The sequence below is a fragment of the Oncorhynchus kisutch genome, linkage group LG27 (assembly GCF_002021735.2).
Source record: "Oncorhynchus kisutch isolate 150728-3 linkage group LG27, Okis_V2, whole genome shotgun sequence".
Lineage (NCBI taxonomy): Eukaryota > Metazoa > Chordata > Actinopteri > Salmoniformes > Salmonidae > Oncorhynchus > Oncorhynchus kisutch.
The window spans coordinates 5406091-5422100 of NC_034200.2; the positions used below are offsets into that span (position 1 = coordinate 5406091).

At 43.1% G+C, this 16010-nt stretch overlaps 1 protein-coding gene across 3 annotated transcripts; it reads left to right on the forward strand.

Moving 5' to 3' along the window:
• The first annotated feature begins 498 nt into the window (after positions 1-498).
• LOC109872391 (cullin-3) lies at positions 499-15953 on the forward strand. Of its 3 annotated transcripts, none has more exons than XM_020463601.2 (16): positions 499-864; positions 4686-4883; positions 5192-5305; positions 6196-6356; positions 6976-7090; positions 7601-7829; positions 10778-10923; positions 11226-11402; positions 11726-11896; positions 12974-13081; positions 13373-13497; positions 13654-13750; positions 13883-14017; positions 14194-14380; positions 14630-14775; positions 15410-15953. In XM_020463601.2, exons 1-16 carry the CDS (start codon positions 805-807, stop codon positions 15539-15541), a joined length of 2301 nt encoding a protein of 766 aa, XP_020319190.1. In that variant the 5' UTR covers positions 499-804; the 3' UTR covers positions 15542-15953. The 3 variants fall into 3 exon arrangements, with proteins under 3 accessions (XP_020319190.1, XP_031662901.1, XP_020319191.1); XM_031807041.1 differs by having other exon boundaries at positions 524-2112; XM_020463602.2 differs by lacking the exon at positions 499-864 and adding an exon at positions 2518-2598.
• Positions 15954-16010: the final 57 nt, after the last annotated feature.

Here is a 16010-nt window from a genome sequence, read left to right on the forward strand (position 1 = left end):
GGCCAGGGGCACACTTCAACACTCAGACATCATTTACAAACAAAGCATTTGTGTTTATTGAATCTGCCAGATAAGAGGCAGAAGGGATGACCAGGGATGTTCTCTTGATGTGTGTGACTTGGATCATTTTCCTGTCCTGCTAAGCATTTGAAATGCAACGAGTACTTTTGGATGTCAGGGAAAATGTTAAAAGTACATTATTTTCTTCAGGAAAGTAGTGGAGTAAAAGTAAAAGTTGTCAAAAATAAAAAAAATAGTAAAGAACAGATACCCCAAAACATGTATTTTTACAACACTGATATTGGCCATATATCACAAACCCACGAGGTGCCGTATTGCTATTATAAAGTGCTTACCAACATAATTAGAGCAGTAAAAATACATGTTTTGTCATACCCATGGTATATGGTCTGATATACCATGTCTGTCAGCCAATCAGCATTCAGGGCTCAACCCACCCAGTTTATAATTGGACATAGTTCATAAATTGGACATAGTTGAAACTTGTTGAATGAGGAGGATGAACGTTCTGTATCTTTTTGTGACTTAATTTTTCGACAGTTAATCTCGCGTGATTTCGGTGCGCCGTTTAACACGGCGCAGTAGAAGATTGTTGTCCGCCATAACTGCAAGAGAAGCTAGGCAAAATTTGAGAGAAGTGTGACAACAACAGCGCAGAGAGACGGACCCAAACCCAAGGGGAAGGTCGAGGGAGATCTTTACCACTTTGCATTTTAAGTCCTCCCTGTTGCAGCCTAAAATAATATTTCATGTTAACTTAGACGACGGACGTACTAACTAATCATGTCCAACCTCAAAGGCGGCGTCAAGAAAGACACCAAGATGAGGATAAGAGCCTTTCCTGTAAGTAACGTTATTGGCCGGGTACGCTGAGACGCGACTACCGGGGTTGTCACTTGCTAGCTGTTTGATGCTATAGATAGGCCAGACTAACTGAGCAAATGCGTTTCACTGTCAGCTAACAACTAGCTAAACGTACTATTTCGTTGATTAATAATCGCCAGTTGGCTTGCTAGCTAGCCTGATAAGCATTGAGTCGATCGAGTTATGTTAGCTATTTGTGCAAACTGGAAAATATCCACTAACTAGCTACTAGTTTACGTTAACGTGCAGTGATGCTGACAAACCTGTCAGCCAGCTAGCTAACTTAACTAGTTCTCCGATTAACGTAGCTAACTGGCTACCTACATGGCTAGCTGGCTAACTAACCTACAGTATGTCAACTATTTAACGGTACCTAGCAAACAAGTTGCCAGGTTAACCATACATAACTTGGATACATAGCTAGCTAGCTAGCCTACCAAGTTCGCCAGTCTTAGTAACTAGCTAACTCGAGAAATGTCACTTAAAATGTAGCTAGCGAAGGTTGTTTTGATTATCATTCAGCCTGAGCTAACGTTAGTTGTTAAGCTAGTTAGCCAGTTTGCGATGATAGATATGGTGCATTCATGACCATTTGGAAACTCGGAACTCCGAGTTAAAGTTAACGTACTATCCAAGAGTGAAACTCGGGCCTCATCTTTCTACAACGTTTTTATAAGTCGAACATTTCCGAGTTGCCTTGAACATAGCCAGATTATCTATTATATTGACAGTGGACCCACCAATATAAAGTAGCTTTTTCCAAATTTGCTGAAATCCCACGTGCGTCCACATATCAGTGCATTCGTAGCAACCTAACCATTACAAGACATTTGACACTCGCATTGACCTCCATACAAATATTCCTCACTGTGGTCTTGTTTTGGGCGGAGTAAGTCTTCTCCTCTTCCTCACACAATAAGGAATTCCCTCGACCACGCCCACAAATTGGGGAAACCGCATTCTTTCCCATTGACCCCCAGTGTAAAAGAGCCAACTGAGTTGTAGTTTAAAAATAAATAAAAAATAACAAAACATGCAGAAAAGCTTCTGTGTTGTTCAATGCACATATAACCGGGTCAAAAATCAAGACCTATGGTTCGCAATGCTCCCACATAGCCTGCGAGAAGAGTCCTTTGGCTTCAAGCTTTCGAAATGGGAAATGACGTAAATCGGTGTAGAAGTAGGCTACACGTAGCTGTGTGTGTGGGAAAGCATTTTAAATCACAGGTAAGACATTTAACTTGTTTAGTATAGTCCGTTTGTAACTCCACTCACCAGTAGTAGTTGTATAGTATGCTTGTGTTGTGGTGCTTGGCTAGCTAGCACTCACTCGTGGCTGCTAGCAGCGTCATAAAAAGGGGCAGCGCCACAATATTAGGTTTTTCTAAGTAGTGGGAACACTCCGGATCCGGCAATACTGAAAAGTAATCTTTAGACATGTACTTTGCTTTGGTAGACTTCTAGGACACCCATGTGTAAATCTTGACTGTTCCCTAGCTGTGCAGCTAGCTAACTACCCAGCCGAAAAAGACTAAAGGTAGCAGACAATTCCACGATTTATGATGGAGTTGGGCGGTGACTAGTGTGGGCGGACTGGAGCTCCGACGTCACATAAAATCCAGTGTAAAAACTTGACGTTGCCGCTGCTGTCCGCGCACACTAATCACCACTCAACTCCATCGGAAATCGTTGAGTTTAGTCAGCAACAGAAATGTAAAGTATTTTACTTGACTTGCTAGCTAGCTAGCTAGCTGCCACTAATCTCTTGTCTGTCAGAACCAATTCTTTATCTTGGCCTACTTTGAAACGGTTTATTAACGTTAGCTAATCGAGGAGCACAGATAACTACTAACGTTAGTTAACATTACTTAGTGGTTTGGTTATTTTTTGTCAACAGCTTTTGTTGATCAAGACACGCATTGCACAACGTTGCTTACGGAGTGGAGTTTGGTTCTCTTACTGAGTACTTTTATTTGGTGATCAAATAGTATTTTCCCTTTGCCCATTTGTCAAAGTTTCTTAGGTGTTTTTTGGAGGTGGCTATTTATAGATATTTAAAAATAGGCCTGCTATGTTGCAGAACTAGGTAAACATGGAGAGCTATATGCTGTAGTAAGCATTTTTTTTCTTGAGAGGAGCCTCACATTGTTGGATGCCAGAATTTGGCAGCATATGTGAAGGAATGACATTGCAGTCAGGGCCCTGGGTTTAGCCAGAAGTGTACTCCATCCCAGTCCCTGAATTCTGCTCTCTGTCTTTTATCTCGCTCCTTCACACAGTGTTACACTCTGACAGCTTGAATGCTGCAGGAATAACTGCGGCATCTGTGACCACCAGGGTTGCAAAATTCCGGGAACTTTCAATACATTCCTTGGTTTTCTGGAAATCCTGGTTGGAGGCTTCCCGGAATAAGCAGGAAATCCAGATCAATGCAACCAGGATTTATAGAAAACCAGGGAATTTATTGAAAGTTCCTGGAATTTTGCAACCTTAGTGATCCCACACTGTCTGTGTGTACCTGGACATGTAGCCAGGGTATGGGATATACAGTTTTTGCCTGGCTGCATACCTGCAGCTAGCCTGGCTAACGCGAGCCACGTGACTTAAAGCGCGGGGAGAGCTGTGACCACACTCGACCACAACATCAAAGAGCCATTACAGACTCTGAAGTTCAGAGGACTTGAAGAGTTAGGTTTTAGCCAGACTAACCTGCCACAGCCCCACTGAGAATAATAACTGAGCATGAGGATTAGGCCTAGTTTAGAAGTAGGGAGAAGCTGCTGTGAAAAACTGTTGTACTATTTAGGCAGTTTTTCCCCTTGGCACTTGTTGGATCATCCTGTTCAGTTGTTTGCCCCAAAATAATGGGATGGATTTTTTTTGTTGCTTTTTGAAGGGGAGGCACTCAGTGTGGAGGAGAGACTTGATGGAATGGCTCTCCCCCCCATTACTCCTCATGTGTCATTGTGAGTTGGAAAGCCATCTCTTGGTAGCCCAACAATGAAGTCAAAGTTACAACCTCCAGCGCTAGCCTCTAGGTGTATGGTTGTGGCTGGAGTTCTTCTGCACCTACCTAACTATTAAATGACATGACACTTTTCCCGAACACATTCTCTCCTGAATTAATGTGTTTATTTGGGCAGGCTAGCATAACAACTCCACTGCTTTGTTGTAGTGATGGACCATTTCTGTATTAATAATGTCATCGCTTATTATCATTTTCATGTAGGCTAATGCAGATATTTAACTTCCTGTTGTGCACATTCTGCTATTGATCATTTCCAATACAAAAAAAATGCCTAGGCTTACATCAAGCTATTTGTATCTAACTTCTGTTGTACTGTCACAACACAAAATGCCTAATACAAATGTTTTGACCACAATTAGCCTAGTCACTTGATGTTCTATTGCATAAACCTTTAATTTCTTTCACTTTCTCTTCCAATGAGCAACACAGACATCCCTAATTGGCGAATGGCATTGTTTGTTTTAAATGTGTTCAGACAAAGTTTGCTCCAATTGCCACAATTAAGTCACTGTGAAGCCAAAATGGGCTGTTTTTTTCCCCCTGTTATTGCCACTCAGTCAAGTTTTAAGCGCAGGTCCATCTTGTGGGTGATTTGTTATTCACAGCCTTCAACACCTTTTTATGAAACAATTGACTAAATCTCATCTGAGCAGATTTGCAGCACGAGGAAACAACACCTTTGTAAGAATGAACGGACACACGTGAAAAGGGTTGAACTTTTCTGTTATAATTTTCTCTTCGCCATTGTGTCCTACTGCCGTCTTTCCCCTAGATGACAATGGATGAGAAGTATGTCAACAACATCTGGGACCTTCTGAAGAATGCCATCCAGGAGATCCAGAGGAAGAACAACAGCGGGCTGAGCTTCGAGGAGCTCTACAGGAACGCCTACACAATGGTGCTGCACAAACACGGCGAGAAACTCTACACAGGCCTGCGTGAGGTCGTCACCGAGCACCTCGTCAACAAAGTAAAGGACTACACTTCCCACAATGCACTACTGTATTTATCTTATCGAAAAGCATTTCCCATAATACGCTATGAAAGTGTATTATGAAAGTGACCTCCGCCTTGTAGCTTACCAAGTTTTCTCATTATTTTTGAATGGTTTTCAAGTGCGAAAACGTACGAGAAAGAGAACACAATTGAAGATCTTCATGAATGGCATCTGGTGGAAGTAAATTAAACAGATATTAGATCAGTGTCTATGGGCAACTTCAACATAGTCTCAGCAAAGATATAGCTTCTGTCATTATCAATACTTATGTCTTTCCACAGGTACGAGAAGATGTCCTCAACTCATTAAACAATAACTTCCTGCAGACATTAAATCAAGCTTGGAATGATCACCAGACGGCAATGGTCATGATCCGAGACATCCTCATGTACATGGTAGGTGGCCTGCTTTCTGTCTTATCGTATGGTTATTTCACCATGAAAGATCAACCATTTTGTTGTGAGACTGAATTGGAGTGCTCTAGCAACCCTGCCAAGAAGGAAAACCACGGTCTGTATTAGCGGGTACATGCTGGAAAAATATGCATGATTTGAATGAATCTGCAGAATTCCTGAATTCTAGTCCTGAATGATTCTGAAGATGTTAAAAACCTCAGATAGGCCTAATCAGTACTATTGATTTTCTAGAAAGCTGTCTAGAGTATTTCCTTGAAGTGTAAATAATAGTTTCCTCTTATGATGGCATAACCCTGGCAGACTCCCCTCACCTCTACATCTCATGGCGGGTCGGTGGCCAGGCACCGGGCAGGCTCAGCCTTCTGGTAGCTGTTTGCTCTGGGCAGAACAAAGAGCTACTATTGTTTTATCTATCCATTTTGAGAACTCTGCTTGATTTACTGTAGCAGTAAGGCCTTGTGAGTGGTTGTGCGAGGGTGTGTGTTTACTGTGAGAGCGCATGCTCCTTGGAGGTGGGGGGGGGGGGGCATTTGAGAGTGCAGAGTTCTCTAAGGGGATTCTTTTGTTTCTCTTCCTCTCACTCAGAACTGAGATTTCAGGCATATTTCTTCTATTTCTCTCATGTATTACAGGCAGAGTATAGATTTGCATTGGTTAGTGTGACCAAACTGACCTGCCTATCCAGTATCATATATGGCTTTTCAAAGCAGAAAACAAGAGATTCTTCTGATTCCTTCATCTCTTCCCCCTGCCTGAACTTTTAATTTGCGTAAAGTAAGCTCTGGCTAACTGCAAATAACTTTCTCCTTGGAGGACAATGAAATAGTCAAATGTGTTCCATTCTAACTTATCTCCGTGTTCTACTCCAGGACCGTGTGTACGTGCAACAGAACAACGTGGAGAATGTGTACAACCTGGGCCTGATCATCTTCAGAGACCAGGTGGTGCGCTACGGCTGCATCCGAGACCACCTCCGCCAGACCCTGCTGGACATGATCGCACGCGAGAGGAAGGGAGAGGTGGTGGATAGGTACGGACGCTTCCAGGGTCTAACAAAAAGACCTGGCCCTCTATTCACAAATTGTCAGAGTATGAGTGCTGATCTAGGATCAGTTTTTCCTTACAGATCATGATGAGTATGTTGGGGGGGGGGCTGATCCTACTCAATGCTTTGTGAATAGAAGTCCTGCCACTGTTTATCGGGTAGTGGCTAGTTGGTGAGGCTTGTGTATGAAGGTCATGTGCTGGGTGACAATGGCTGGCTGTGTGATGTAAGGTTTAAGCTCTAACACTGCTCCATATCTTTCTTTGACTGTTTTATATGTAAGCCTATCATAAGGGCAGTAGAATAACCTATTCATAGAGCACTGACCTTGTTTGTATACTCTCAACTTGGGAGATACGCAGCCGAACCTAATGCATGAAAACCCACACCATGAACGGTCTGGCATATGGTTTTTAATCTGTAGTTGAGTCAATGTGATCTCTTTTGAAGAATCTATGTGGTTTGTGTAAGAAATCATAAAACTCCATCCTTATCAAATTAAATGTATTTATGTCACAAAGTGCTATACAGATGGTTTTTGCTCATGTAGTTGAGTCGAGCGTTATCGCTTTAAAAATAAATTAAAATGTGTGTGTGTGTACAGGGGAGCGATCAGGAACGCCTGTCAGATGCTGATGATTCTCGGCCTGGAGGGCAGGACTGTCTACGAGGAAGACTTTGAGGCCCCCTTCTTAGAAATGTCTGCAGAATTCTTCCAGGTAGGTTGGGCAACACTTAACTGAAAAAAAAAATTTGTGTGTTTTTTTTGTTATTTTGTCATTGTGAATGGACAAATCTGCTGAGATTGTTTGTTGTCATGGGTGCTAAAACAAAACAAAAACTTAACCAAGCTATTACAAAACATTCAGATTCATTAAGTCAGTGACACTTCACACTATCCTAACCCAAAATAGTGATTTTCCAACATGTAGGTGTGACATATCTTTGTTTGGGGTCATGTAAATCTTGATGGCCTAATGATGCATCCTTTTCACACTGACTACATTCTTTGCGGGCTTAGTGGATGTGATGTGTGTGGATGTGATTTCCTGCATTTCTGACATTTATCTGCCATTTTATATGGGAACTGCCCTATTCCCTAGTAAAAACAGATTTTCCTGCCCTGATCACATACCTTCTATCATCTTCTTTTCTGTCCTCCAAGAGTGGCTGAATAACCCCAACATCATGATCCTCAAACATGCTCTGCTAATCTATCCCCTCTTTAGATGGAGAGCCAGAAGTTCCTAGCGGAGAACAGTGCCAGTGTGTACATCAAGAAGGTGGAGGCCAGGATCAACGAGGAGATAGAGCGGGTGCTGCACTGCCTGGATAAATCCACAGAAGAGCCCATCGTCAAGGTGGTGGAGCGGGAGCTCATCTCCAAACACATGAAGACCATCGTGGAGATGGAGAACTCTGGCCTGGTCCACATGCTCAAGAATGGCAAGACCGAAGGTAAACAAGGAAGACATGCTTGTTTTACAGGCATCAGATGAAGACTGAATTGTGTTATAATCCTGACTAATGAGAACTACGTGTGTTGAATTATTTCTGGAGACCTGGGCCCATTTTCAAAAAGCGTCTCAATGGAGGACTTCCGATCTAGGATCAGTTTCTCCTGTCCATATTTTCTTATTCATTATGATCCGAAAGGGGAAAAGTTATCCTATATCAGCATTCCTACTCTGAGACTTTGTGAATATGGACCCTGGGCTGAGGGGTTAGCTTGATAAGATTGAGTCAGGCATGTTATCCAATGGTATTTCACGGTACCAAAACATCATGATACCAACACTTCACTTTCATGCGCATCTCACTTGTAGCAGCTGTAATCCACCAGCTGCATCCCCTTCCAACCATCACTCACCTGCTTCTCTCAGTCCGCTCTTCCTGCGCATCTATTCCTCCAGTTTAAAAATATATATAATTCAGCCGTAATGGCGAGCGGGGGATGCAGACCCTGATGTTATATTCGCAGAGCGTGCAAAGTCATCGCCGGGTATAAACAAGAGCACAGGCAGTCTGCTTAGGCTTTGCAATTGCAAATTTTCTGTCACGCAGCCTCTGAGTGACCGAGAGGAACATGGAGCACAGCTTCGTGACAGGCATGCTTGCAGCTTCACAGCAAAGAGCACGTTTCAAACCGGAAGAAAATATATATGAATCATACTATTCCTGATTTCGCTCTGATTTAATTTAATTTCACAAAACACGTCTCGGGCCGTTTTAAACTGATCCCGGGTCGCTAATTATTGGTTTGATAACCAACAACAATGCTCAGTTATGTTGTATAGCTATCTAAGAAACTGTTAGCTTCACAGTAGGTATAGGCAAATTTGATTGGCACGGTAAGAAAGGAAACTGGTCTGCTACTCATGAGATGTGCTTCAAAGTTAGGGTTCATATAAGCCTAATTAATGTAAGTCTAAACTATATTTAAAAAGGATATCTTTCTGTTGCGCCTTAGGCACCAGATTCTGTTTGGTGCCTAGCGTTTTTAGAGTAGAGAGGTGTGTGTGTGAAAGAGAAACTGCGAGGCAGTGTTTCCACTGCAGTAATTTAGCTGCAAAATCGTTGCCGCCTTGCCCACAAAAATATGGACCGTGAAAATATTTCTGCAGTCGCACTTTGAAGATGCTAGAAAAGTCAACATTTATTTTCTCTGCAAACAAAACAAGTAATGAGTAGAATAGTATATCTATTCTAGTTTACACACACCCCCACCCCCCACCCCCACGGGACGGTTGAGCTAACGTGTGCTAATGTGATTAGCGTGAGAATTTCTCAGGACATAGACATATCTGATATGGGCAGAAAGAGATTAACACGAATTTAAGCTAACTGCACTGTCCAATTTACAGTAGCTATTACAGTGAAATAATACCATGCTGTTGTTTGAGGAGAGTGCACTGTTGTGAATTTGAAAATGTATCAATAAACCAAATAGGCACATTTGGGCAGACTTGATACAACTTTTTGAACATAAATGCAATGGTTCAGTCTAAATCCCTCCTAAAATGGAACCCCCATAGTAGAATAGTTCATCTATTTACCTGGTCGGCTTGTTTGTTCTATGTGAGAAATATTCTTCAAGGCGCATTCAAGTTGCGAGCGCCATAGGGAGGGAAACATGCGTTCTGACGTTGTGGGAAAACGGCAGTTTTAATGGCATTTGATAAAAAGAGGGGAATCTGCACTATTTTAAACCGGCATGATTTAAGCACGGTACGGCTCTACAATTCTCTGAGTGCATAGGGGAGAATGGGGCTAAATGTAACACGGGTCTATGACCTTAATTTTCACTGCCCTGGAAATCTAATTAACCTAATACTAGCAGAGCTAGAGCTGTGTTTGTCAGACCATGAGACATCCTGAAAAATCTTGTCTTCTCACAAGACTTGTCTGAAGATCCCCAGTAATTAATGGAAGTATATATGGAGATAGTTTAGTGCCTAAAATAAGGGTATAAATACATAAATCATAGTTTCCTGATCTTTCTTGTCTCAGATATAGGACCGACACGTCAGAACAAACTGTCTTTTTTTTTTTCTTTTTCTTTTTCTCCCCAATTTCATGGTATCCAATTGTTAGTAGCTACTATCTTGTCTCATCGCTACAACTCCCGTACGGGCTCGGGAGAGACGAAGGTTGAAAGTCATGCGTCCGATACACAACCCAACCAAGCCGCACTGCTTCTTAACACAGCGCGCATCCAACCCGGAAGCCAGCCGCACCAATGTGTCGGAGGAAACACCGTGCACCTGGCAACCTTGGTTAGCGCGCACTGCGCCCGGCCCGCCACAGGAGCTGCTGGTGCGCGATGAGACTAGGACATCCCTACCGGCCCTCCCTAACCCGGACGACGCTAGGCCAATTGTGCGTCGCCCCACGGACCTCCCGGTCGCGGCTGGTTACGACAGAGCCTGGGCGCGAACCCAGTGTCTCTGATGGCACAGCTGGGCGCTGCAATACAGCTCCCTTAACCACTGCGCCACCCGGGAGGCCTGAACAAACTGTCTTTTGATGTTTTAATTTGATTGTTCCTTGTAGTGAATCTGTTATTCAATGCATTTCTATGGGCTAATGGCACTAATGCCAAATTCAATGTTTCAGCAAATATTTTTTTTATATACAGTACCAGTTATGTTTGGACACCTTCTCTCACTCGGGCATTTACAGGTTCAGTTTCAAATGCATCTCTTGAGCTCTGCATGCTCACCTGACAAATGAATGCTGTAACCGTGGCAAAGCCAGACACTGAGTTAGACAGACAGACGGTGCATATTTGACAGTGCTTAAACAATGTATCTTTGCAATTTTGAGTGTAGATCTGTATATTTATGAAGTACCTTCATAACCCATCTATTCTTTCTTCCTTTCCCTCGCTCTCTCCACTTCTCAAGACCTGGGCTGCATGTACAAGCTGTTTAGCCGTGTGCCTAACGGCCTGAAGACTATGTGTGAGTGTATGAGCTCCTACCTGAGGGAGCAGGGCAAGGCTCTGGTGTCGGAGGAGGGAGAGGGCAAGAACCCTGTCGACTACATCCAGGTACGCTGGGCCTAATCTCAAAAATCAAAGATTGTCAAATTCAAAACATACCCATAACAAATCAGGGTACTGAGTATTTCCTGACCAGGAAAAAGTCAGGACTTAAAAGTCTAAAATCTAAAGCGTTTAAAATAATGAGTAACTACCCCCATAAGCATTGAAGCTAATGTTCCAGACCACTCTTTTACAGCATCCCCAAGAGTTGACACACAAACCACTGACTCTAATAGTATCTGTGTTTATGTTAAAGTGTGCTGTGATTTATCTTTTAAATAAAGTTGGATTTGATTCCCCTCCTATAGGGCCTGTTGGACCTGAAGACGCGGTTCGACCGCTTCCTCCTGGAGTCGTTCAACAACGACCGGCTCTTCAAGCAGACCATCGCCGGAGACTTTGAGTACTTCCTCAACCTAAACTCCCGCTCCCCCGAATACCTCTCCCTCTTCATCGACGACAAGCTCAAGAAGGGAGTCAAAGGGGTATGTCACTGTAGTGTTCAATCTTATAAATTTTATGTCACTACACTTCAATGGGATAATCTCATGTGGTACCCTATTCTCCACACAGTGCACTGGCTCTGGCCAGAACCACACACAGTGCACTGGCTCTGGCCAGAACCACACACAGTGCACTATTTGGGTATCATGAAGTGCATCTGTTGCTGCCTTAACACACATCCTTTTTGTATCAATAACATAAAAATATGCTTTTGTACTTTTTGAAAAAGGTAAAAGAAATATGCCATTTTCAAACTATTGAAGCACATATCCCAACCCTCTCTGTCTTTTGGTATGATCTCCAGCTGACAGAGCAGGAGGTGGAGTCCATCCTGGACAAGGCCATGGTGCTTTTCCGGTTCATGCAGGAGAAGGATGTGTTTGAGAGGTACTACAAACAGCACCTGGCCCGGAGGCTGCTCACCAACAAGAGTGTCTCCGATGACTCTGAGAAGAACATGATCTCTAAGCTGAAGGTGAGGAGAGGGCGAGTCAAGTCCGCTGTCAATTACATTGACATTTTTTATCCAGTGAATTTTGTATTCATGAATTAGATTTTAAAGAGAAACTGAATGCAAAAACCAACTTCTCTAGTTGAAACTGGCATCAATATTAGTCAAACATTTATTCCAGTGCCAAAATTGACTAAGAAGGGTAAGTGGGATCATTCTGGTCATGAAGTCAGCATATTCAAAAACTGAGTTTGTTAGATTTGTGGAACTAAGGGTCAGCCACTGTTTTGGGAATTTGAATTGAGACGATGTGCACATATTCCAACATTGTAAACCCATTCGTGAGCATCTTTTGTCCCGCAACATGATTCACCATGAACCACTGCCAGACAGACACTCTGGTAATAGATAGTGAGAAAGTTATGAAGTTACAGTTAAAGTTACACGTCGCCACTTGCCAGTGACTTGATGAGCTGATTGGTCTGTGGCCTGCCTGCTCAATGTGCCTGCTAGCTACTACTAGCTAGCTTCATTGACAAACCCAGAGATGGAACCTAGCTAGCTAGTGATTTTGGCCATCGTTTGTCAGCTTGCTGATGATGAAGTTGAGACTGATACTCAGTACACTGACTTGTTTTTTTACTTGAATTTCTGCACCAAACACCTTAGTTAGATGTAAAATTGCCTGACTAAGACATTTGCAAAAACGTCAATTTATTACAGATTTCTTGATTTATCTTAGATCAATTCTATTTTGAGGAAGTGATCGTGGCTATGTTGTTGCTACGGTGTCTCAAGAGGGACAAACACCAGTAACTGCCAGGGTACGCTATGCAAACCTAACACACCCACATCGAACCACACCCCCAAGACCCTAATCTAATTTTTCTTAATGAGCAGCAGAAAAACGTTGAATCGGTGTTCAGCCCTCCTTAATTAATAATGAAGAGTTACATTCTACTTTTTATTATTAATCAGGAATTTAGGATGTTCTTAAATCTTCTATCTTAGCGTTAAAATGGACTTGTAGCTGTTTGACCTGAATGTCCGTATTGTGCTGATCCCATCCCTAAACCAGTATGTTGTCTCTTCTCTGTGTAGACTGAGTGTGGCTGTCAGTTCACCTCTAAACTGGAAGGGATGTTCAGAGATATGAGCATCTCCAACACCACCATGGACGAGTTCAGACAACACCTACAGTCCACGGGGGTAAGACTGTGTTGCACTACTATACCTCTCCGCTCACCTCACACACCTGATCGTACACATTTCTAAACACTCACCTGGTAGTACAAAGGCATCACTCAAAAACACACCTCACAGTTCACAGGTTTTAAGATATGATGCATACAATTCCTCTTTATATCATCAGCGAGACTGACATTGATATAAAAGGCGTCTGATCTTCTCCTGTTTATGTTTAATAAATGCAACCCTGGACTCCTTTTTGTGGCTTGGTTTTCGTTTTCATTTTGTGACCGTGTCTGCTTTTTCCTACAGGTGTCTCTAGGGGGCGTCGACCTCACAGTAAGAGTACTCACCACTGGCTATTGGCCCACGCAGTCGGCCACGCCCAAGTGCACCATCCCCCCCTCCCCCAGACATGCCTTTGAGGTCTTTAGAAGGTAGGATTCATTCTCTTTTTGCTGTTTTTCACCTTCAATTACAACAATACAGTATAATTGCATTATAGGCATCTCTTTAATGCAACTACTAGATAAACCAATTCCTTGGTTGATGAAAAGTATAGTTTGTAACCAGTTATTTACCTCCCCCTTCAGGTTCTACTTGGCCAAACACAGCGGCAGACAGTTGACACTCCAGCACCACATGGGCTCAGCAGACCTCAATGCCACCTTTCACGGTCTCATCAAGAAGGTAAAGGGCCCTGCCTGCCACACATGGATGGAGGGGCTAGCTTTCCTAAACTGTACAATGGCAATTCTCAACTTTTATTACCCCGTCTCACTTTCTCTTCGTCTCTCCCTTTCTACCTGCCTACCGCTTCAGGAGGATGGTTCGGAGGTAGGAGTGGGAGGAGCTCAGGTGACAGGCTCGAACACCAGGAAACACATACTGCAGGTCTCAACTTTCCAGATGACCATCCTCATGCTCTTCAACAACAGAGAAAAGTCCACCTTTGAGGTAAGAGCCAGACACTTGTATAGGCTTGTCAGTCTCAATCACAGAAATCAGAAATGCAATCTTCTATTTCTCCCATTCATCCTCCTCTCCCATGTATTGTTTTACTCCACTCTGCTTCCCTTTTATTTCTCATCCTTCCCCTCTCTCTTTTCTACTCCCTCCCGTCCCCACTATAGGAGATCCAGCAGGAGACGGACATCCCGGAGAGGGAGCTGGTGCGAGCGCTGCAGTCGCTGGCCTGTGGGAAGCCAACCCAGCGCGTCCTCACCAAGGAGCCCAAGTCCAAGGAGATCGAGAACGGCCACGTGTTTACAGTCAACGATCAGTTTACCTCCAAGCTGCACAGAGTCAAAATACAGACAGGTGTGTAGTATGGGCCTTAGATGTTGATCTATATTCTGTCTGTTATTCTAATGAGATTTAATTGATTCAACTGAAAACTACCCGGCCGTATCACATTGGTCTCCCACTCTGGTTTGGGGAGCTAAAGGCTTTTGTGGCCACAGTTAGGGTCAACTTCTTAGCTATTCCTCATTTAACCTCCAGGCATGTTGACCTTTGACTTTGCCCTGATGACCTGTACTGAACATTTCTTTCCCTCCCTCCCTCCAGTCGCTGCTAAGCAGGGGGAGTCTGACCCTGAGAGAAAAGAGACGCGGCAGAAGGTAGATGACGACAGGAAGCACGAAATTGAAGCAGCCATCGTCCGCATCATGAAGTCCAGGAAGAAGATGCAGCATAACGTCCTGGTAGCAGAGGTGGGTGTGGCCTTGACGTCTTTGTAGCGGTGGTGGGCGTGGCCTTTAGATCCTGGTATCGGAGGTGGGCGTGGTGATTTTTATTTTGATCCACATTAGCTGAAAAAGCAGCAGCTATTCTTCCTGGGGTCCTCACAAAACATGACAAAATACAGAACACTAATAGACATGATCAGCAACACAAATGTTAAACTAAGAACAAAGGTCTTAATATTTTGGTAGCAAAGGTGGGTGTGGTCTTAACTTCCTGGGCAAAAAAAACTAGCTCAATGGAGAATATACATTAAATGTTTAGTCCCGGATTAAGCCTAATCTGTTTTGGGAAAACTGCCCGCAGAGAACTCTGCCTTTAGCTTTACTTCTCTTGACTCTGAGCCAGGTGTGGAAGAGCCATGTTTTTTATTCAAATCTGGAGTTGAGGCAATTTGGTTGATTATTAGACTTAATTTCTCATTTCATTTTTATGAACGTGGAATTTGCATCTTGGAGTATTTACTTTGAGGTGGTTATTTTTAACGTTGAACACGAGTACCAACTAATCATGTTATGATTCCTCAGAAGTTTGTGCTGAAATGTCCTATCTTTTGAACCAGAGAAATGTCTAATGGTGCTGTTGTACTTCCTCTCTCCCAAGGTAACCCAGCAGCTGCGGGCCCGGTTCCTCCCCAGCCCCGTGGTCATTAAGAAGCGCATTGAAGGACTTATAGAGAGAGAATACTTGGCACGGACGCCCGAGGACCGCAAAGTCTACACCTACGTTGCATAAGTGGAGGAGAGGAGCATTGTGGATGAGGAGAGATGGAGGGGTGTTTTTTTGGACTGTTGTTCGCATGGACTGGGAAGTTCCTTTTAAAAGAAATGCTGGGAAGCTGACTCCTCCCTTTACTAAAAATGTAAAGTAAATGGCAAAAAAAGTACAAACAAAATCCATGAAGCCTTGTAGATTTTAAAAATCAGGCCCACTACTCTTCTTACTCCCTGTGAGAACTTCAACATGTATGGATTCCAGCTTCAGGCTTTTCACTGTTTTACCCTTGTAGAGATCAACCTTAAAGAATCCCTTGGGAAAGATGTGAATGCACCACATTATTTTTGTTTTCAATACTGTATAAAAATGAAATATTAAACAAAACGGCAAATGTGGATTGCTACAAAAATAAATAAAAAAATATTCAATATTGAGGCTTTATTACCCACTTTGAAACATGGTAATTTTAGCCTGATCCTTCAGGCTA